Genomic DNA, 22,547 nt, shown 5'->3' with positions numbered 1-22,547 from the left:
TCACCTTGGAATTTCCAGCTCTGGGATGGCATCTCTGAGCAACCAACCTCCTTCCTCGCTTCCATGGGCAGCACAGGGAGCCAGCCAGTGCTGCTGGAATTCCAGTGAATATTTGGTGGTGGTTGGACAGGACAGGGCAGTGTAGGCAGGGTCAGTGGGGGCTGTGCTGATGGAACAGGTGCAGCTGGAAGCACATGGAGTGGGTTCCAAAGATGCCATGGTCAAATACAGCGCAGAAATGAGCAGGAAAGAAGCTGTTTTCTGCTGAAACTGTCTCCAGTGTGGCATCCCAGTGGCTTCTGAAGATGTTTGTCTCTCTTTCAACAAATGGCAGGGATGTCTCAGTTAAACACCTCCTTCAGTGTTCCATAGAATCATGGAATCACAGTCACTGAGGTTGGAAAAACCCTCTAAGATCATTGAGTCTACCACTGCCATTTTCACTGCTAGCCCATGTCCCAAGTGACACATCCACATGTTTCTTAAAGACTTCTAGGGATGTTGACTCCACCACTGTCCTAGTCAGCTGTGCCAGGGCCTGACCTGCCCTTCAGGGAAGAGATTTTCCCTGTTACCCAACCTGACTGTCCCCTTGAGGCCATTTCCTCTTGTCCTCTCCCTGTTCCCTGGGAGCAGAGCCCGACTCCCCCCGGCTGTCCCCTCCTGTCAGGAGCTGTGCAGAGCCAGGAGGTCCCTCCTGAGCCTCCTTTGCTCCAGGCTGAGCCCTGTCCCAGCTCCCTCAGCCCCTCCTGGTGCTCCAGACCCTTCCCCCTTCATCGTTCTTCTCTTACAGGGCTTTTTCAACCTTAATGGTGCTGACATTCCGTGATTCCAGGTTACTGCAGGGTGGCTCTGCTCAATGCTGACAGCAGCAGGAATGCCTCCCCTCTCATCTGACACTCTGCTTTTCTTTAAACACATAGAGTCTGAACCAATCCATTGCAGTATCCATCACAGGAAAGTCATAAATAAAATAAACCTGAGGGGTTTCCCCCTTTTTGCTGTGTATGTTTAAGGTGATTCCTTTCTTACCCCAGCCTTCCTTTGTGGAAGCATGCCCTTGCTACCCTGCAGATGGAAATTCTCATTTCTTAGAAGAAAGAAAAGACAGATGTGGTTTTTCCTCTTGCTGCAAGTGCCCTGGCTGGCTCAGGGACCTGCTTGGGTTCATTGCCTGGTTTCCGTGTCACCTTGCCCAGCCATGTGGTATTTCCCAGCACTGTTCAAATCCATTAGCAGGTACATTTGCTGAAGTAAATTCAGGCTTGCTAGGGAGTGGATTACTTGCCCAGCCATTTGTCATCATATCAAAAGTCATCACTGAAGGGGATTAGCATAAAGTGCACAAATAACTTTCAACAAGAGCTTGTTCATCACTGTAATTCCCTTCTCCAGCTCTTCAGGGGATGTTGGGTCATTGGGCCAGGATCCAAAAGGAGCAGTCAGGCTGCTGAGGGGTTTAAGAAACTAATGATGAAAGCTCATCTAACAAAGCACCATGGAGAGATCAGCATGTGTATGGCTGAAAATGGGAAATCCTTTGCAGAATCCTAGAATCCCAGACAAGTTTGGGTGGGAAGGGACCATCAAAGCTCATCCAATCCTACCCTCTGCCATGGGCAGGGTCACCTTCCATGACCAGGCTGCTCCAAGCCCTGTCCAGTCTGGCCTTGAACACTTCCAGGGATCCAGGGGCAGCTGTGCCCAGTTTCTCTGAGCAACCTGTACCAGGACCTCACCACCCTCACAGGGAAGAATTTCTTCCTGCTACCACAAGTAACCCTGCCCTGTGGTAGTGATAAACCATTCCCCCTTATCCTGTTGCTACAGATTCTTGTCCAGAGTCCCTCTCCAGCTCTCCTAAAGCTCCTTTAGGCACAGGAGGGGACTCTAAGGTCTCCCCAGAGCCTTCTTTTCCCCAGGTGAACCCCCCCAGCTCTCCCAGCCTGGCTCCAGAGCAGAGGGGCTCCAGCCCTTGCAGCAGCTCTGTGACTTCCTCTGGACTTGCTCCAGCAGCTCCACATCCTTGCTGTGCTGGAATCCCAGGGCTGGAGATAGGTGGGGTCTCAGCTGAGCAGGACAGAGGGGCAGAATCTCCCCACCCCCCCATGAGCCTAGGATGTGGTTGGATTTGAGGTCTGTCTTTCTAACAGCCCTCTGCAGGAGGCCATCTGCACAGAAAGTGTCCCAGCTTGCTCCCTTCGGGTTTCATACAGGGCATGGCCTGAGCCAGGATGTTTAGAGGAGAGGGCTGTGTCCCTGTCACAAGAGACGGAGAGATTTTATTAGAGCAAATAAAATAATACCAAGGTGGACCCACTGCCATGGCTCAGGGCCCATGCCTGCACCAGGATGGCCTCCTGGGGCTTTGCTTATGGTGTCTACAGGGTGGGGTTATATCTTGGTTTGAAAAGCCAGGTGTCTGCTAAGGAAGGCAGGAACCTCCTTTGAAATGGAAAATGTAAACTCCCTCCCTCCGAATTATTATAATTTTGAAATTAAGGGACTCTCAGGCAAAAATATGAGAATAGGAGTAACAGTTCTTTACTAGGAAAACTAAAAATACAAATGCAATAGTACAGAAAAAAAAACCAAAAAAAAAAAAACAAAAAAACCACACACCACACTGACAGGGTCAGAACATCAGAGCATGCCCTGGCAGCCTGTGGGTCAGGGAGGTGGCTCAGCCCCATCCCAGGGTGGCTCAGCCCTCCTGCAGTGCCAGCTGTGCTTCTGCTGGAGCAGGATCCTGCACAAGGGGGGAGTTTTCCTTGGAGCTCCAGGGCTGGAGAGATGGGCCTGGGCTCCTCTGGGAATGCAGGGGGAAGAAAGCTGCTCCTCTGGGAATGCAGGGGGAAGGAAGCTGCTCCTCTGGGAATGCAGGGGAAGGAAGCTGCTCCTCTGGGAATGCAGGGGGAAGGAAGCTGCTCCTCTGGGAATGCAGGGGGCAAAGGCTGCTGTGCTGTTCCCAGGTCAGATTGGATCCAGGTAGGAATGCTTGGCTCCTCCCCTGGGCAGAGCATCTCTCCATGGATGATGGAATTTTCTCAGCTGTGCAGGGACACTCACTGGCCCATGGACAGAAGATAATTAATAATTAATAATCCACGAACAGAAGAAATCTCGTGAAGGGAGGCTTGGTTGTGGAAGAGATAAAGTGCCCAATGAACAGAAGATACCTGTCCCAGCTCTGACAGATGGGAATAGAATGCACACCCCAGCTGCATCCTGCATCCTAAGACAGGCTGGCACTAGACCTGCCCAAGAGCCTGGCTGAGGATGGCCCCGTGGGCACAGCTGGAGGGAGAATGTGCTAATTCATAGCAGGGTTTGCTTGTCCTTTTGGTCTCTGTATGGAGCAGCTTTGTCTGAGTGTGTGGTCCCATCCTCAAGGGGTCCCGGCCATTCATTTTCCTGGTGCTGGTGCTCACAGCACAGCGTGTCAGAGGCTGTGCTGCAGAGCCCACGCATTGCTGACTCCCTAAGCACCCTCCTGTCCTCAGTCAGGATGCAAGATGAGGGGCACGTTAGGCTGGGGTGAATTAAAAACTCAGCAGCCAGGTGCAGGTAATGGGTTGTCATGTCCTGGCAAGCAGCGGGCAGGGCTGGCACGTGGCAGGATGCTCTGGGAGCTGCCCCCCTGCTCCTCTGGCTTGGAGTGGAGAGCTGGCTGGGTCACTTGTCCACCATCCTCCGTGTAATGGGTGACTTAAGCCCTCTCTCCATGGGGTGTACTCCCAGATCCCTGCCCAGGATCAGAGGCATTGTCTGGGTGCCAGGTGGGAGCGGGTGGTCTGAAGTCTTCAAGCACCAGGGTGCCAGACAGGCAGCAAATCTGCCTCCCAGCAAGGCCTTAGCACTGGATTTACTGGTGTAGCTGAAGCAGAAGCAGTGTGAGCATGTCTGGGTACAAAAAGCCTGACATCTAGTCTGCTCTGTGATGTCCTTTTTGTTGACTCTGTTAAAAAGAGCAGAGGGAATTGGCTGGAAGTGCTTGTGGGAGGTTTGTGCTCACTCAGAACACTGATGCTACTGATAAACCAGCAGAGGAATACTGGGCTCAACTTCCACTTCAAGGGACCATAAAGAGTTGGAATGCACCTGGAATCTATGTCTGTCAGAGGAGGTGACTGTCAGTGTGGCATGTCCTGCAGGATAGTGCTGCTGTCACCACTGGGTTTATGCAACTGTAGGAAGGAACTGTTCGATCCAGAACATTTCATTGAAATGTGGTTTACCACATCAAGCCTCTGTAGGATATTCATAGAATCATGGAATTTATAAGTTGGAAAAGCCCTCTAGATCACTGAGCCCAAACTTTCCTCCATCATTGCCATGTTCACCATTAAACCATGTCCCCAGGTGTTACATCTATACATGTTTTGAACATTTCCAGGAAGTGTGCCAGGGCCTGACCACCGTTTCAGGGAGGAAATTTCCCCTGATATGCACCTACCCTGGAACCTCCCCTGACATCACTTTCCTTGTGTCCTGTCCCTTGTTCCCTGGGCCCAGAGCCAGGATTCCCCTGAGCCTCCTTTTGTACAGGCTGAGCCCCTTTTCCAGCTCCCTCAGCTACTTCTGGTGCTCCAGACCCTTCCCCAGCTCTGTTCCCTTCTCTGGACACACTCCAGCCCCCAGTGCCCAAGGGCAGCTGAGGACAGCACAGCAGAGGTTTGGAGTGATGGGGAAAGAAGCACCCAATACAGGCTTCAACCACCCTGGTGTAAGGGTCTTCTGCCTCCCTCCTGCAGCTGTTGTGTCTCTGTCCCACAGTGAAGCTTTTCTCCACGGGGAGGTGCTTGCCCATGGAGAGAAGAGTGTGTGTGATTTTCTCAAGTTCAGCACAAACACTGGGAGATCCCTGTGTCTGTTACTCTCCTGCACCCACATCACACACAGCACAGTGATCATAGTCAGGAAGAATAACTTCACTGGAAAAGGGAAACAGTGGATTAGTTTGGATTGCAGGGAAGGCATTTCAGTTCTGGAAATGAGGATTTGAACAGCAAGATTCAGGATTTCTTAGGTGACTGAACTAAGTGCTTCAGAGGAGCTGAAGCAGTTGAAGATTCAGACAGAGATTGGAGATTCCCACTTTGGGCTGGGAAATCTCTGTGTAGCCTGGCATGAGCTGGGTGCTAGTATCTGAGGTGGGAAATTGCTGCTGCCTGGAAGCTCTGCAGTTTTTGAATTGAATGTTTAATTCTTGTTATTAATTACCTTTTTTTTTCTTCTTTTTTTTTTTTCTTTTTTCTTTTTTCCTTCAGCATGAAAGACTTTCCAGGTAAGAATTTTCTTTTTTTCTTTTTTTTCTTTTTTTTTTTTGTGTAATATTTATTAGCAGCATGTTTTTGTATGGCTTTGAGGATGGATTCCCTGTCCTTCAAATCCAGCCTGGTCAGGCTATTTAGTCCTTTCATGAGCTCAGCTGTGGCACCCGTTTGCTTCTATTCTTTACTCCCCAAATTATGTACCTCAGTGCCCTCTTAGAAATGGAGCTGGATCCCAGCATGGAGATGAGAGGTTCGTGGGAAGCCAGTGCCCATGGGAGCCTGGGCTGGTACCCTGGGATGTTTTCCAGTTGTTGCAGTGGCGGTGGCTGCCGGGTTTTGGGCAGCGATCCCCAGGGCCAAGTGGAGGGTGCTGGGTCTGCCATAGCCCCCAGTCCCAACCAGCTGGGCCCTGTGCTGGCTGTTCCAAGTTACCACAGCTCCACAGTGCTGGATCCTCCTCCTGTTCCAGGTTGGAAGCAGCTACGAACCCCACCACGAGTGACTCGTCCTACAGCGACCGTGCCTCCGGCCGCTCCAGTGCCTACAGCCGCCGGGAGAACCGGCTCGCCGCCCTCAGCAGCCGGGCAGAGGAGGAGAGCAACAGGGACTACAAGAAAGTAGGATTTTTTAAACTGCTTATTGTCACTGCACACACTGCAGAACCTGCCTGTTGCTGCAGAAACCGGCCCCGAGAATCAGTGGGAAGAAAGAGAAGACATTTATGTTAATTTTCTCTGTTTCAAAGAATCCAGTGGTTTGGGTTGGAAGGGACCTTAAAGCTCATCCCATTCCACACCTGTCATGGGCAGGGACACCTTGCACTATCCAGGTTGCTCCAAGTCCTGTCAAGCCTGGGCCTGGACACTTCCAGGGATGAGGCAGCCACATCTTCTCTGGGCACCCTGTGCTGGGGTTTGACCACCCTGTGAGTAAAAAGTTACCTAAATTTAAACTGTCCCCTCTTGTCTGTATTTAAACTCCTTACAAAATTCAACAGCTGTTTTCTTATTTCTAATTCATTAATTATGAAAACATAAGTAAAGAATCCAAGTTGGTTTTGTTTTCCCTTCTCATCTGTTGATGTGTGGGAGCAAAGTGATCCACTCAGCTCAGTGCTGAGGGCATGTGTCTGCTCAGAGTAGTGTGGCAGGATGGGGTTAATTAACCAGGAGCAGCCTGGTTAATTGAGCTCTTGTTTTGCATTTCAGTTGTATGAGAGTGCCCTGTCTGAAAATCAAAAGCTGAAGTCAAAGCTGCAAGAAGCCCAGCTTGAGCTGGCTGATATCAAAGCAAAGTTGGAAAAAGCAGCCCAGGTAAGGGAAAAATCCAGATCCTGACTGGAGAAACTGAATACTGACCATGACAAACCAGCACTTGTTTCAGAATAGGAAAGGGAGGGAAGCTCCTGGAAAGATGTTCTTGGGAGGGAAGGTGCCATAGAGGAGATAGAAATAAGCAAGTAATTTTGTAAATCAACATGTTGCATCCCAAGCAAGAGCATCTGTAGGCTGTCTTGGCCTTTGTCCAGCACCCTGTGAGTGCTCTCAAGTTTAATCACTTTCTATTTTTAATTTCCATAGCAGAAACAGGAGAAAACTTCTGACCGGTCCAGCATGCTGGAGATGGAGAAGAGGGTACGTGTCTCTGCTTTCTTCTGAGTCACAGTGCTTCGTGTTGCTGTGCAGGGCAGTCATTTCTAGAAGGGAAGCATTAATTAAAAGATAAGTTGTATTTTTGCCTTGAGGAGCAGTGCTCAATGATAATTGTGTTCTGACCTTTGCAGGGCCTGAGACTCTGCTGCTCTCTTTGCACATCAGCTTTGTTCTGATTCCTCTCTTTGGTTCTAAGCAGCTGAGGCCCAACGGATTGTATCACGCTGAGAGACTGTTGGTCCATTACACTTTAAAACATTTTTGATCCTTACAAATAAAGACTGGTTTGGGGAGGTGGGGGAGCAAGGGAAAATCCTGGAAGGGCTGTTCTCAATCCCTTCGTTCCCCAGCCTGGGTTGATACCAAGGATTGCCCCAAGCCAGGGGCAGGACCTCGAACTTGGCCTTGTTGAAGTCAGGGCAACATCCTGTATAACTTCTGTTCAATTAGGATCACAACAGCCACAAATTCTGTGAGTTAGAAAGTAAAAACATGTCCAGCTGTTCTCAGTGAAGATGCATTAACTGTTTCCAGGATGGCTCATGCATTTTGCACTGATGAATCCCTGGATGAACTTTTTGCTGTGGGCAAACTCATCATCCACAGCACACTTGGATGCTGCTTTTTCCTCACTCTGCTTCCCTTGTAGTTCTTTGCGCAGGGGAAAGGAGCAGAACAGAGAGTGTAAATCTTGGCCTTGATGAAGGTTTCCCACTTCTCCTTTCTTAGGGCCTGTCCCTGGAGCAGTTTGAGCCCCTTGGGAAAGTCACTGAAGGAGTTCAGTTCTCCTTACCTTGGCATAGGCATAGCTGAGGCCACTCACACAGCAGAGTCTAATCCTCACTTTCTAAAATGCACCAAAAGCAGTCAGCTTTGCAGCCTTGGATTATCTGGGAGAAACAGGATTTCCAGGCAGGGAATTTCCTTGTTCTGTTTCCTATTTGAGCAGCTCAGTGACTTTTCTTGTTGCCACCTTTAGTGGAGTATAAGTAAATCTATGGCTTCACCTACAGAGCTCAAAATCACATTACATCAGCAGCTCCTGAGAACTGGGATCACTGAAAATGGGGAATAATTTCATTAGGGGTTTGAATAGAGCTTGTGATCTGCCCAGACAGGCCCAGCTTATATCGCTGCTGGTTTGCCAGCTGCCCTCTCCTATCTGATCAGCTCCTGGTTGTAACCTCTGCCTTGCTTTGGGATACTCTTCAGGGAATACTGCTACAGAAACGCAAGACTCCTAGTTTTCTTTAAAAGAAAATATGCTGTAAATTTTTCTTCCAAGTCCTTGTGACCTTCTTTGTCATAAATCCTTGTAAACAGGAGAAACGAGCCCTGGAGCGGAAACTCTCTGAAATGGAGGAGGAAATGAAGGTAAGAAATAATCTTCACTCTGTCTATTCCATTTTATATGCTTTGTATTCATGTCTTTGGGGATTGTCACCCAGGAGGAGGATGTTAAAGGTGTCCATGGGAAGGATCTCATTTTCCTTTCTGCAGTCAGAACTTGCTTTAATGGCCCTGTTCTCCAAACATGAAATGCTAATAAACTGTCCTGGTTCTCATTCATCTGATTGCTCCTATGTTTGATTTGTTCTGCTGTTTGATCTGAGAATGGTGAAAGCTGTTCTCCTTAAAAGCCTTCCCAAACTAACTTTTTGTGGCATCGCTGAGTTCCAGTGTGCTGACCCCCTGTGCTCTGACTAGTCTGCAGCCCAAGTTAAGCCACTGAGGTTCTCTCCGGATGGGTAAGAAGACAAAGCTGGCTTTTGTCTCACGCACACTGGCCAGGATAAAACACAGAGTGGTCGTGTTCCTATGCTCCCTTCCCAAAGCATGTCACTGGGAGGCCACGGCAGCCTGGGATAATTCCAAAGAGGAATTGCTTCCTGATGGGATGTGCAGCATGGCTTGCTGTCACGAGCCATGCCACTGGTGCTCCGGCACGTTCTCGCTGCCATGGCGTGGCTCCCAGGACGGCTGTGGCCGTGAGGGGAGCCCTGCAGGGCCCCAGCAGCGTCTGGCTGCCCACACACCCTACAGCCTCACCCAGCAGCACTGTGTCACCTTCTGCCCTGTCAGCGCCCGTGTTCACAGAGTGAGCATCCCCTTTGCTCTGCCCCGTGCTTTCCTTCCCTTTCAGCATGAGCAGGTGGCAAGAAGCTGCTCTCAGAAGAAAGGACCCACCTGAGAGCTTTCCCTGGCATCATGTGCTGACAGAAATGACTTCCTGACACCCTGGAGGAAGTTCCAACTTTGTTTCTATTTGAAGCTTTATGTTTCTACCAAGAACATACCTTTGAAAGGACCATTGGCTTGTGCTGCATCTTCTGCTGCAATGAGTAGCACGATTATATGGTGGATTCTTGCTGTAAAGGCTCTTGTTCTCTCAGAGTGGAGAAAATAAGCATAGGTGTGTGAGCCAGGAGGAGAAGAAGAAGGGATTGAATATATCTAAATTCCAAACTCTTTGTTCATTGAGCAATTAGGAGCCTTTAACTGCACAGAGACTTTCCTGTAATTACAGAATTGTGGTCTTCAGGAGAGATACAGGCATGAGCAGTTTGTGTTGGTCCTTCAGCTCTGCAGATCACTGCGAACCTGCAACTTCAGCCCATGGAGTAAGAAGACAAGGTGGTGGCCTCTAGTGGCCTCAGTCTGGAAACATACTGCTCTGGAAAGCAATTAATGAGGGAAGGTGCCTGTAGGGTGAGCTGGACACAGCCAGAGCACCTCCAGTACAGGTGGTCTGGAGCTGCAGAGCCATGGAAGCCAAGGCAGTGCAGGAGAAGCGCTGCTGGAGGTTGGACATGTTCGCACACTACCTTGAGACCCATGAGCTGAAGGAACCTGTGGTCCAGCTGAAAATGAGCTTCAGGTCCTTGAGAGTGGTGCTCACTCTGCTCTCTGCCTGTTCTTGCTGCATCGGACAACCAAAGTGGCCTTTTGTTAGTAGAACAAATAGACAGGAATTTGGAAAATCTCTTTTCTGAGATGCTACTACATTTTTACTAGTTTTTACAAAACCTTAAGCATGTAGTGAGTACCTGAGGGCACTGTCTTGTTTGACATGTTTGACTCAAAAAAAAGGAATATAAAATCTCTTAAGAAAGAAACATTGAATTGGACCTTTCCAAAAGGAAACTGTTGTGATCACTTTCATGATACCTTGAAGTGGGCAAAACAGCCCTGCTGTTTGTGGGCAAAACAGCCCTGCTGTTTGCCTGGAGGGAGATAAACCTCTGCAGAGCATCCCTGTTAGTCACTAGTGTGGGAGATGAGCCAGGAAGGAATCTACTCATTCTGTCTGGACTTTCATTCTTGCTCCTTGCACTACCTGAGTAGCTGTTGTGCAGAGTCAGAAGGAATAAGTAAGGAATTGTGAAGGAAAAGGCAAATCCACCAGTTTCCTTCAATGTGGAAAGCAGCAAGTGGAAACAACCAAACCTGTCAGGTGATTAGGTCTCAGGTTGTTTTGGGGAATTCTTCCCACTAGTCTTTGAATCCAGCAAGACTCACATCCAGCTGTTGGATCCAGGAGTGTCTGTCCAGTTGTGTACATGAGATGTCCTGGCTGTCCTCTCCTTGCAGCTGACTTTTGAGGAAGAGGAGGCAGAGATGACAGAAATGTACAGTACTTCAGCCTGTGTTTGAGAGAATAAGCTTTGTTCCTGTCTGGAATGTGACCCCTGCTACCAAAGCCATAGAGAAGTGTAGAGGAGCAAGACAGGCTTGGTAACTTGAAGAACCTTGGTGGCAGAGCTGCTCCTCAGACCTTCTCTTGCAAAGTTGACAGAGCAATGCAGCATTTCCTGAGTGCACAGTTTGGAGATCCAGAACCTTGGCTGAGGCAGGAGAAAGAAAATTAACATTTGCACTGAGCTGAATTCAATGCCAAGTGCCCGAGGTCCCAACCTAACACAGCAATTGTTCTTGAAGGTCACAGAAGCTCCTTTATTGCACAGCAATGCTGTAGTTCCTGGCTTCAGCCATCGTGCAGGCTCTGGGCATTTTTATTTAGTGTTGCAGGCACAAAATCTGTTAATTGAAGGCAGGTACAGAGAACTGAGAAACCTGTTTTTGCTAAGCCAAGTATCAAGCAGAGTGATAAGCAATCACAGCGGTATCATCCAGATCCTGCTCTTTGCCCTTGGCTTCAGTCCCAGCTTCCCAGCCTTTGCTGGATTTGGTGCATAAAAAGAAGCCTGGCCTACCTGCAGCACACACACATTTTCACAGAAATCACCCTTTCTGTGGGCTGTGCAGCATGTGGAGGCTGAGCAGTGGTTGATGGGACCATGCTGAGGTTCTGCGCTGTGCTGGTGTGGAAAAACAAAGGTGGTCTCTGAAATTATGACAGTCCTTTCCAGCTCTCATAGCACGGTGCCCCTACTATGTATGTTAGATGCTTTCTGCCAGCTGTGAGCCCTGTTATAAAACAGAGGGTCTTTGTTATCTGTGTATCATAAAATCGTGGAATATCCTGAATTGAAAGGGACCCACAGTCCAACCCCTGCCCTGCACAGACCCCAACAATCCCACCCTGGGCACCCCTGGCAGCTCTGTCCAAACACTCCTGGAGCTCTGGCAGCCTCAGGGCCGTGCCCATTCCCTGGGCAGCCTGGGCAGTGCCAGCACCCTCTGGGGAAGAGCCTTTTCCTGATACCCAACCTAAATCTCCCCTGACACAGCTTCAGCTGCTCCCTGGGTCCTGTCCCTGCTCAGAGAGCAGAGATTGGAGCTGCCCCTTGGGAGGAGCTGCAGCCCCCGGTGAGGGCTGACCTCAGGCTCCTTTTCTCCAGAGTGAACAGACCAAGTGCCCTCAACCATTTTTGGTGCTATCAAAAGAAGTGACTATTCCAGTACAACCATCTTCCAGCAGCTCCTGGTGTGATGTATCACAGGACAGCTGTGCTATGTCCATCTGTCCTCACTGAGCACAGTGGCAGCCAGCAAATCTTGGGCAGGTGAAGGGATGGATGGATGGATGGATGGATGGATGGATGGATGGATGGATGGGATATGGTGAGCAGGGATCTCACTGCTGAGGTGTCCCTGCAGCTTTCCTGCAGTTTGTTTGCTGTAGCTCTGTCTTGGGATCTGTTGATCATCCAGTGTCAGAATTGTGTGTATGTGTCCCAGGAGCTGCTCTGTCAGTTTGATGATCTCAGGGCCTCAAACCCCATCCTTTGCTGGCTCCCTGCCTTCCTGTCTTGCTTCTCTTGGTTTTTTCAAGCTGTTCAAAGAGATGTCTTCACTCTGTCATGGAGGGTAAATGTAGTGCTTTTGGGCAGCTAAAAATGGAGCTGATGGTTGGGGGATATACAGAGTGCTTCAGTTTTGTACAGAAGTGAGCCCTTGGACAAAATGTCCTGGGACAAAGCAGATTCCTTGCCAGCTGCAGTCAGCTCTGGGACATACAAAACCCCAGACTGGTTTGGGTTGGAAGATGCCCTTCTCATTTACCCCCTGCCATGGGCAGAGACCCCTTCCACCATCCCATGTTGCTCCAAGCTCTGGGCAACCTGAGTAGTGCAGGTTGGGTGGATGGTCACTGTCTTTGTGTCACCGTAGATTCTTTCATGGTGCTCCTTGTTCAGGACAGACAGCACCTCCCTTTGAGTGCCTTTTGGTAATGAAATGGTAGAAAGGAGCCCTCTTCCCCATAGACCCTTCCCTCTGTCCACTAAGTGGACATGGGGAGGAATATGGTGCTTTGTGGGATTGCTTTGGTTTGGGACTGGGATTTTGTCACTTGAATTTACAACTCTTCTTGTGGATGTTTCCTGCCTGCCCCTGCCCAGTGTTAGGGCTCCCTCCATCATGCAGGATGGGTTCTTGCTCAGGAGGGGTTCTTTTTCTCGTGGCCCAGCTGCCCAACCCCTCAGAAGGAAGGAGGGCAGGGATGCTGCTCAGGAAGCAGCTCCACAGCTCTTGGTATCTCCTGGCACCTGCAGTAGTGTAAATGTCCAGCACATTAATTCACTTTGGCATTGCTGGGAACAGTGTCATCCTTGTGGCCCTGGCCTGCATGGCTTGTACCATTTCCCTGTTCTGCTTCCTCATGGCTCTTCTGTTCCCAACCTCCCTTTGCTGCTGCACCTGTGCAAGCCCCAGTTGGTACCCATGTCCAGTTTGTACCTGTGTCCTGTTTGTACTTGTGTGAGCCCCAGTTTGTACCCATGTCCAGTCAGTTCCTGTGCAAGCCCAAGTGTGGGGCTTGGTCTCTGCCCTGTCCTGTGCCCCTCATTGCCTTTGTCACTAGGAATGCCCTCCTGATACATCCCCACTGTGGAAGATGCTCTCATTCAGGCTCCTCTTCCTAAAATGAGCAGTTTAAGAGGTTCAGAGTCGTCCCCTCTGAAGGTCAGAGATAAATTGGGCCCTGAGACAGAGAAGAGTTGAATCTGGGCAGGGATGAGAAACCCTCCCAAACCCCAGAGGATTTGTCAGAACTGAGCCTAGACAGACCCAGGAGCATCACTTAAGGATGAGAGACACAAGCAGACACAGTACCTGTCTCAGTGATCTGCTGTGGGCAGTGACACTTTTAGGTGCTTCTGTCTGTGCCTTTGGGATCTTGTAGGAAGTTCTGATTTCTCTTTACTCCACACAGATGCTTTGGCTTCTAGAGATACATGAAGGAGTTTTAAAGAAATTCTCAGTTCCCAGCAGTGCTCTGGGAGCCTCTGTAGGTGTTAAATCACTGGTGATAGGTCTAACAGCATTTCCCAAGTCCCAGGGCTGTCTGGATAAACTAGAATATAATCCTTCTTTGTGGTGGGAAATCCCTGTAGTTGACCTTTTTTAAGACTTTGGGGGCCCCTGGAGAAAGGGCTGATTTCCAGAATATCCTTGGTGTGTTGTCAGGCTTTCCTCATCCAGCACTCACTGCTACTAATTTCTTTTATTCTCTTCTTTTGTTTCACTGCCTATGGACTAAACTCCCATTTCTGTGCCCATTCGTTTCCATGATGTTCTCTCTGTATTTCTCTGTCCACTCCTTTCACTCTGCAGAATCTCCACCAGCTCAAACAGATTCACACTCTGAGGCAGATGAATGAGCAACTGCTGGCTGAGAACAGGGCTCTGACCCGGGTCGTAGCCAGACTTTCTCTGCCCGCCAAGCCCTCGGAATCAGAGGAGCTGTAGCTGCTTTCCCTCCGGCTCATCTTGCCTCCCTCTTCCACTCTTCCAGGCAGGTCTCGCTCCTGGCCAGGCGCTTCCCGCTCGCCTCTGCTCTCCAGGGTGTCTGGTGAAGCTTGTGCCTCCAAAGCTTGTGGCAGAGGATCTCCAAATTCCAAGAGCATGGTGCTGCTGCCACGGCAGGGCTTTGCTGGAGCTCTGCTCACCCTGCTGGCTCTTGCTCTGCTTGGCAGATGCTGCTGCCCTTGCCAGCTTAGCACTGGGGAATGGCTTTGGGGTGGCTTGGCAGTGCCAGCAGCTCCTTGCCTGGTACTTTGCCTTGAAACATACCCACAGAATGGTTTGTGTTGGAAGGGGCATTAAAGTTCATCTCGTTCCACCCCCTGCCATGGGCAGGGACACCTTCCACTAGACCAGGTTGCTCCAAGCCCTGTCCAACCTGGTCTTGGACACCTAAAAATAGGTGGTTTATGCTACATGTCTGCTTATAATATAATTCTTTTTTAATTTGACTTAGTTCAGGGAGAAGCTGGCACTCAGCAAAGCAGATTATCCAAAGTCAAGAAGTTTTCAGGGATGTTGTGAAAAGCAAACATTTTAGACAGAAAGGGTATGTTTAGAAAGACTACAAACTGAGTTGTCCTCAACACGTTTTCTTGGTCACTTGAACAAAAAGGACAAGCTCCTTTCCTTATTTTAAACTTATTTTTTTCAGTATGAGTCCACAGGCTCAGCTCCCCCCCTGCCTCCTGTGGGCTGGCACAGAGAGGGGGATGCAGCAGGAGCCAGACCAGGAGCACTCTATTTTCATCTTCTGTTTTAAATCCAGTGCAGGACAATTAATGGTGGAAACCCAAGGATGATTCTTCCCTAAGCTTTGCCCTAACATATCACACGGTTAAATTGCATCTCTTCCTGCTAACTTCATTGGTTCAATGCTAAAATAAATCTGTAAATGCTCCTTTCCCGAGCCCTACCTATCCTTTGCAGGTTGGTAGGGATATTCACATCCCTTGGGACACAAGAAGTTGTGTGCTCTTCTGGGCTGGAAATGGCACCACAGAATAAAAAATCTATTCTTAGCACACAAATTATATCAAGGCTGATTAACCATAGAAACAAACTAATCAGGGGAATTGTGGCTTCCCCTTTCCAGGAGTCTCAGCTCAAGCCCACATGTGTGTCACAAGGGCCAGGAGAGCTGGGTGTTACATTGTGTGCCCTGGATTGTGCAGATGGTCAGGTGAAATGATCTCTCAGCCTTTTTGGTTTTAATCCTCCAACCTGACCCTGCCGCATTTCTTCTCATAAACTGTGAGTTTAAGTCATTCTCCTTCCCCATATGCTTTGAGATCTGAGAGGGAAAATTGGGTAAAATTATTTCCAGACTCAAAGAAATGATGTTTCACGACCTGCAAGTCACCTCTCCTCCTCCCAGGATGTGCCCATGTTATCACTGCCCTGCCAGTGCCCAAGCTGGGGGAGAGCCATGGTCTGTGAGCTCTGCTGATTTATTTTCAGCTCTTTTAGTAGGTCTAACACAGGATGTTGCTGGTACGTGTAAACTGCTGCAGTGGTGTCTGTGGACATCACAGCTGTACAGTGATGTCACTGGTTTAAGCTCTGCCAGATGTACCACGCTCTGGCAGCAGTGCTTTTCAGTGAATCTCATCTTCCTGAGTGCACATGGCTTCTGAGGAGCCGTGTTCTCCAGTGGCCCAGGTTGCACACAGCCCTGCTGCTCAGAGCAGCCTGCAGCCCAAAGCGAGGTGACACAACGCTGCATCATGGGCAGCCCTGCCATTCCTGGGGCTGGGCCACATCCCTGCTCACCATTCCTGTGAGACATCTGCAAAGCTGCCAGAAACTCCCAGCCTGTTCCCATGGGCTTCATTTCACCTGACTCGAGACTACTCTGCTTCAAAGGGAGGAACGCCCTGGGCTTGTGTTGTCTGAGGCTGACGTGTAGCTTTCAGGAATCCTCACTGGGCACTGGTGGAGCTGGGTTATGACCAGGAAATGTGTCCAGAGGCACTTATTTAGCATGTGCTTACACTCCTTCATTTTCAAATAAGTGACACAGGTCGCACGAAGCCCCCCGTGAGGCACAGCCCCATCAGGCTCCAGCTGAGGCCTGGGACTGGAGCAGTTCTCTCCCAGCATTTCTGGGAACTGTGACAAATTCTCTCTACCAAAACAAGTGTTGGGACTTCATATGCCCATTTTCACAGCAATGGGCACTGCAGAGCCACCCCAGGCAGTGACAGGGGCCTGACAGGACTGCCCAGTGGGTGGTGGGGGTCTTGCAGGGCACTGGGAAGCACCAGTGTGAGTGGCAAGTGAAGCTCAGGAGGGAACAGAGCAATGCAGAGACATCAAGAGCTCTGCTGTGTCTCTGAGTTCCTGATCACTTGGGGGATGGTGATGGCAATGCCTCTTATTTGGCCATGAGAAGTGGCACAAGGAGCCAGGAGTGCTGTTCTGGTGACAGCCCAGCCATGGAGATGCACCTGTCACACCAGCACTGGGTCCAGGGAGGCACACTCAGCAGCACTGGCTGGAGCTCTGGCCAGCCCAGCACACGGATTTACCCTTCCCACAATATCCTACCATGCAGCACCAACCCCTCCTCCCTCTCTAAAAATCCTCCCACCCGAAACATCCACCAGCAGTGCCCACAGGGATGCAGTTGGGTGTGTTGGGGCCCACCATAGTTTGGCCCAGCTGTGGAAGAAGGGAATTGCTCTGGTGGGAGTTGGTACTGCCCCAGGAGCTGCCCACACTCAGAGCTGGTGATAATGGAGGGACTGGAGGTGGAGCAGGGCAGAACTTTGTGGTCAAAGCTAAAACACCAGGTTAAGAGGAAGGAGAAGATTTAGTGCAGATTTTTAATTTGAGGGAATTCCTCCAAGATGCACCTTGGCAGACAGAAGTCATGGCTGAGCTCATACAGGTACCATGGCTTGGGGCTGCTCGCCCTGTGATGTGCTGGCACCTGTGGTGGGAGTGACCCCTTGTGTGTCATCCCCAGACAGGAGCAGGGGTCTCCCTCTGGTGCCCAGTGGCTGGGAACGACCCACAGAACATCACCTACTGCAGCACAGGAAGTCAGCAGGGTTTAACAATGGGAAATACTGGAAGGGTCTTGTTGAAGCTATTCTTCTCTATTTCCAAAGGCTTTTGTCTGTTGCAGCCTCAGTTGAGCATCCAGGAGGTACCTCCCGTGTTCTACCAGTCCTCTGGCCTTGGCACTGGAGACTCTGTTACACATCTGTAGGGTCCCAAGGAGATTTGTGGGTATTCTAAAGAGATTTGGCAAGGTCCAGTCCTAAATGAAGATTCCAGACCTTTGGTTTCCCTTCTAGTCCTGGCAAAATGGAAAAAGCATATCAGGAAAACCAGCTTACTTGCCTGCTGGTCTGGTCCTGACCTGCTGCTGGGGCTGTGGCCTTGCTTTGCACCAGGGGCTCCCTGGCTCGGGGCTCCCTGGTCAGTGCTGTGCTCGAGGCCCCTCTCACCCCTCACGCCTGGCAGCCAGCTTGTCAAAGCTCTGGAGATGCTGCAGAGCCATGGAAGTGTGCTGGGTGGAGGGGATGCAGTGTCCCCTTTGGCCCCCTGAGCCCCTCTGATCCCACTTTGTCTCTCCACAGATTTTGACAGAGCTGAAGTCAGACAACCAAAGGCTGAAGGATGAGAACGGAGCCCTCATTCGTGTCATCAGCAAACTCTCCAAATAGGAATCCAGAGCAAAGGAAGGACGAGGAGGGGTGTCCTACACCAGCTGCCAACCCCACCACCGAGCCCTACCCCCTTTCTTCCCGTCACGTACAGCAAGCGTTTCAGCTGTGGGATCAATGTCACACCTGCCTTGCCCTGCCCTTTGCTGTACATTCCCTTTCTACCCCTATTTCCCCCCAACACACCCCCTGCCATTTTATTTTTTTTAACTTATGCATGTTGTGGTATCTCGGACATTTTATTCAAGGGAGAAATGTGAGGACTGGGTTTGAGCTGCCAAAACTTCTTCCAAAAGCTCAGTATTTGGTTTTGGACTCTGACCTGGAGTGGGAAGCTCCTACTGCAAAAAGTGACATCTGAAGAACTAACCCAGCATATCCAAACCCTTTACAGGTGGGAAATGTGAACATGGGCTGGGACTCTGAGGATGCACATCAGCCCAGTGAGAGATGTGGGACTCTGGTTAAACGTGATGCTGTGAAAGCCACCAGAGCTAATGTTTGTCACAGGCTGATGAGCTGTTTTGCACAGACACCTTCTCTTCTTGTCCCAGTAGACTAAGTCTTCTATCTTAGATAAGATTTTGAACCTGTTCAGTAACATCAATGCTGACACTCAGTGTCAGACCCTTATTCCTCATCCTCCCTTTCCCCCACAGCCTGGGTGATCCTGTGTCACACTGTGTCCTTCCAGGGCTCCTGTCTCTGTGCTTGGTAGCATCCAGTTGCCACCTGGACACTTGTTCCTTGGGACAGGATATATCCCAGGCACTTGCTGAGCTTTCTGAAGGACAAACTTGAACCCCTACAGATCCTCTGCTGCTCTAACCTGTGTGTGAGTGGGAATCACCTTGCAGGGAGCTGTGCCCGTGCCAGAAACCAGCCTCCCCTCCCCAAAAGCCATCTGGGATATTCTCCCGCTGCCTCCCTGAAGGGAGAGCCCCATAGCAGAGCCTGGTCTGGTATTTCAGGTACCCTCCCTTTGATTAGCAGCAGGATTTGTAGACAGAGAATGCCAGCATCCTGTCCTACACACCTTGGAGAAGTCAGGGTGTGTCGGTGTCAGAGGGACAAGGAGCTGCTGGTAACTGAATCATCATTATGAAAGTCTTCTGACCTGTCAGAAATTTGTGATAAGCTTTGACCTTGAAGGAAACCCCCAGAAATACTCCTCTTAAATGTTACGTGCACTCTAAACAGTTTGGAATTGTTCTCTCCCATGGGCATTTGGACATTGGCTCCTCTCTCCATGCTGTGGGACTGTTCATCAGGTCTGTTCAGCTTCCCATTAACAGACTCCTCTCAAACAGTATCTTCCCTCTCAGAGACATCCTGCTGTATCCAAAACAGTCTCCCATCTACATCCTTCCATATTTGTCCTTTCATCCCCTTTGTCCTTCAACTCCCCAGGCTCTCTCTGGCCAAGGGCAGCAGTTCTTGGTCACTGAACCTGGAGGTGGCCATGGAGCAGCTGTACCACGTTCCTGAGCAGCTCTGCTGGCTCTGGCTGGGGGGACTCTCCACAACTAGAGAGATGAGATACTTGAACATGAGCAGAATACTTGAGCTTGCTCAGCAGGGTGAAACTTAGACCTCTGTTGGGCAGTCCTGGGCTTTTTCAAACCTTTTGCTGGTTATTGCCTCAGAAAGCATCTCTATTGTCCTCTCTCTGGGGTTTTCTCTCTTTGGTTTTTTTCCTCCCTAATTCTCCATTTCCCCCCTTCCCCTCCCTGTCCTGCCTGTTTCCACCTCTCTTGCTCTTCCTGAAGCTGCCAGTTCTCCCCAGGCAGCTCTGACCACAAGTTGCTCTTCAGCTGGTGGAGCCGTTTGTGCAGCTGAGGCACCGTTTCTCCTGGTACACTGAGGCCCTGCCTCTGCTGCTGAGCTTTGGGAGGAAGAGACCAAAGCTGGTAAAGGCATCAGGGTTTCTGCAGAGCACTGCCTAAGCCAGGCATCCTTTTTATATTCCTTGATTTGAACCCTGCTCTATTTAACAGCTTTAAGTCTTGAGATCCAGTCAGTGCTTGCCCTGCACGCCGTTCCCTCTTGGTGCACTCTTTCTGTGAGTACTTCTGCCGTTCTTGATGTTTTCTCTCTTGGTTACCACTCCTCGCTTCAGCCTCGGGCTCTGCTCTGCTCAGATCAGGGATCAGGAGCCCGGTCCTGTCTGTGCCACGTGGAGGAGGAGATGCTCCCCAGCTGGGCTGGCACCTCAGGCCATGCATCCCAGCAGGATGAGGAGGAGAGTTCAGAATCAAGATCCTGTTCTCACAGGCAGGTTCCTGGCAGCAGGAAGAAGCCTGGTGTCTGTTTTAGGGAGAGGGTTCAACCCAACCTGACAAATCCATCCCGCACTGATGTTTTGCCCCTGTTTTTGTTACCAGGACACTCACTGTGCTTTTTCCCAAGGAGCAGAGTGCAAAGGCTGTGGGAGGCTCATTCCTCTGAGTGGCCCCTTGCAAAGCCAAACCACTTTAGATGAAGTATCTGCTTAGCACTGGATTCTCCCGAGCTCTGGGCCCCCACAGCTCAGTGTCCCTGATCAGCCAAAGCTGTGAGCATCTCGTGGTGACAGCACAACTGCAAATCAAATTCTTGAGAATGGATTTTTTTTTTTTTCTCACTTCATGCCTGACATAACCAGTGCACTGAGGAGGTGACAAACAGAACACCTCAAACCCTGTGCTTGGCGATAGGTTTTAAAATTGATCCCTCTTGGAACCAGAGCATTTGCCAGACATGGTCTCCCTTGGGGAACATGAGCTTTTTTTTCTAAGCAATTGCTTGGGGTGAGTTAATTTTTATTGCTTGGGGTGAACCCACCTGTTCTGGCTGCAAGTTTGGTGATGGCTCTTTGTAAATAAACTCCTTGGAGAAGCAGGACTGGCGGACGAGATGGGGAGAGAATGTATTTTTATGCAACTTTTGAGTGGCCTTTCAAACCCTGAGATGAATGATTTGTTTTACTGGTTGTTGTTATATAGTATTATAAGTATTATGTGTTTGAAAGTTTGGGAATAATATTCACAGCTATGATGCTTGTAAACACAACAGTATTTATAAATGAATAAAGTAAGAATTAATAAAATAGAAGCTTTGACTTTGCTTCCATCTTTCTGGAATTGCAAGTTGTTTGTGCTAAAATTCCCTGTTTCTCCCACAGTTCTCTGGCATAACAATATCCATCATCCATAAAAGCACAAGCATTTTACAGCTACAGTACAGGTGCCTTTTCAGGGGAAGCTGAAATAAAGGAACTGGGATGCACATCCCTGAAAAGCTTCCCACCAGTGGGAAGATAAAACAGGAGGGGGCACCACACTGGGGATCAGGCCCATTTCCCACTCTGGTGGCAAGCCTTGTTTTAGCTCTGCTCAGAAGTTTGGTCAGCAGAGTGTGGCACAGGCAGGAGGTGGTGCCACATCTGGGAACCTCTGTCTCAGATGAATCTGCTGGAATCTCCACATGTTCCAGTCTTCAAAGGTGGTTGGTGCAGGTTAAAATCTTCCCTTAGGGTTGGGTGTGTCCAGCATCCCTGTGGGGCAGAATGTGACTGTGGACCAGACTCTGTGCCGGGGGGCAAAGAATTCTGTGGGGACCTTTGGTATTTCCCACCTGTGCCCCATGTCCGGTCCAGACTTGCTCAACTGGGGTTAAGGCTGCTCAGAGCACTAATCAGAGGGAGCTGGAGGGCTCAGCCTGGAGCACAGGAGGCTCGGGGAACCTTCTGGCTCTGCACATCTCCCTGAACAGGAGGGGACAGCCGGGGGATGTCGGGCTCTGCTCCAGGGAACAGGGACAGGGCAAGATGAAATGGGAAATGGCCTCAAGTTGTGCCAGGGGAGGTTTAGGTTGGATAATGGGGAGAAGTTCTCCCCTGAAAAGGGTGTCAGGCAGTTGCACAGCTGCCCAGGGCAGCGGCGAAGTCGCCACCTCTTGAAGTGTTCAAATGGGGTGTGAATGCGACACCTGGGCCATGGTTTAGTGGTAAACGTGGCAGTGCTGGCTTAACTCCATGATCTTAAGAGGGTCTTTCCAACCTAAGTGATTTCCTGATTCCGTGTTTTGGGGGACGCGGGCCCTTGTGGGGTTCCACCCGCACCTCCATCCCTCCATCATCCCTGGGCTCGCTGCCCTGGCTCTTGCCCCTCCCCGCGGATGCTCCGTGAGCCCCAGCAGCAAGACCAGAAGGGAACCAGCTCCTTTCAGCTCATTTCTTTAATAAGGAGACGTAAATAATTACAAAATAACCATCAAACGATCAGAGACGGAACGACAGAGTCCACACGAAGGGAAGGGGCATTAAAAGCAGCTTCCGCCGGAGCCGAGCGCTGCGGGGCTGGGACGGGGCCGGCACTGCGGGACCAAGAACGGCCGAGCCTGCGACTCCCAAAGGAGCTGGCTCCTCCCTCCCAGATCGGGAGAAAAAAAGGAAAAGGAACCCAAGCAGGTTGCCAAGACTCGTGGATTCACTTCCTTTTTTAACCCCGGGAGCATCTCCGTGGCACAGCTGGGTTTGCTCCGCGGTGCCGCCAGGAGAGGGAAAAGCCAGCTCTCGTCCCCAAAACAGAGACCACCGACTGGACATGGCAGAAATAACCCAAATTGCTCCAGAAAGCCTTTGCACCACCAGCAGGTCGACCCCAACACGTGCCCAGCGTTGTCCCGGCGCGACCCAAGGGCAGCGGGCCGGGGGCCGCTGCGGCTCCGGCAGCCTGAGCCCCACGGAGCCGGGG

General features: G+C 50.4%; 1 protein-coding gene across 9 annotated transcripts in view; it reads left to right on the top strand.

Annotated features, from left to right (window-relative positions):
• PPP1R12B (protein phosphatase 1 regulatory subunit 12B) overlaps positions 1 to 20,933 on the top strand; it is a 133,077-nt gene extending 112,144 nt beyond the window's left edge. For 5 of the 9 annotated variants that reach the window (XM_085561524.1, XM_085561519.1, XM_085561523.1 and 2 more), the window contains 7 exons: positions 5,271 to 5,287; positions 5,746 to 5,893; positions 6,485 to 6,589; positions 6,857 to 6,910; positions 8,252 to 8,302; positions 13,946 to 14,126; positions 17,725 to 17,938. In XM_085561524.1, the coding sequence (XP_085417650.1) occupies positions 5,271 to 5,287; positions 5,746 to 5,893; positions 6,485 to 6,589; positions 6,857 to 6,910; positions 8,252 to 8,302; positions 13,946 to 14,080 (510 nt within the window). In that variant the 3' untranslated portion in view covers positions 14,081 to 14,126; positions 17,725 to 17,938. Of the gene's footprint in view, positions 1 to 5,270; positions 5,288 to 5,745; positions 5,894 to 6,484; positions 6,590 to 6,856; positions 6,911 to 8,251; positions 8,303 to 8,608; positions 8,677 to 13,945; positions 14,127 to 17,724 lie in introns of all 9 variants that reach the window. The other 4 variants (XM_085561521.1, XM_085561520.1, XM_085561527.1 and 1 more) reach the window with 2 other exon arrangements.
• Positions 20,934 to 22,547: the final 1,614 nt, after the last annotated feature.

Source organism: Lonchura striata, chromosome 26, assembly GCF_050655825.1.
Source record: "Lonchura striata isolate lonStrDom1 chromosome 26, ASM5065582v1, whole genome shotgun sequence".
NCBI lineage: Eukaryota > Metazoa > Chordata > Aves > Passeriformes > Estrildidae > Lonchura > Lonchura striata.
This window is presented reverse-complemented; position numbering and strand designations above follow the sequence as displayed.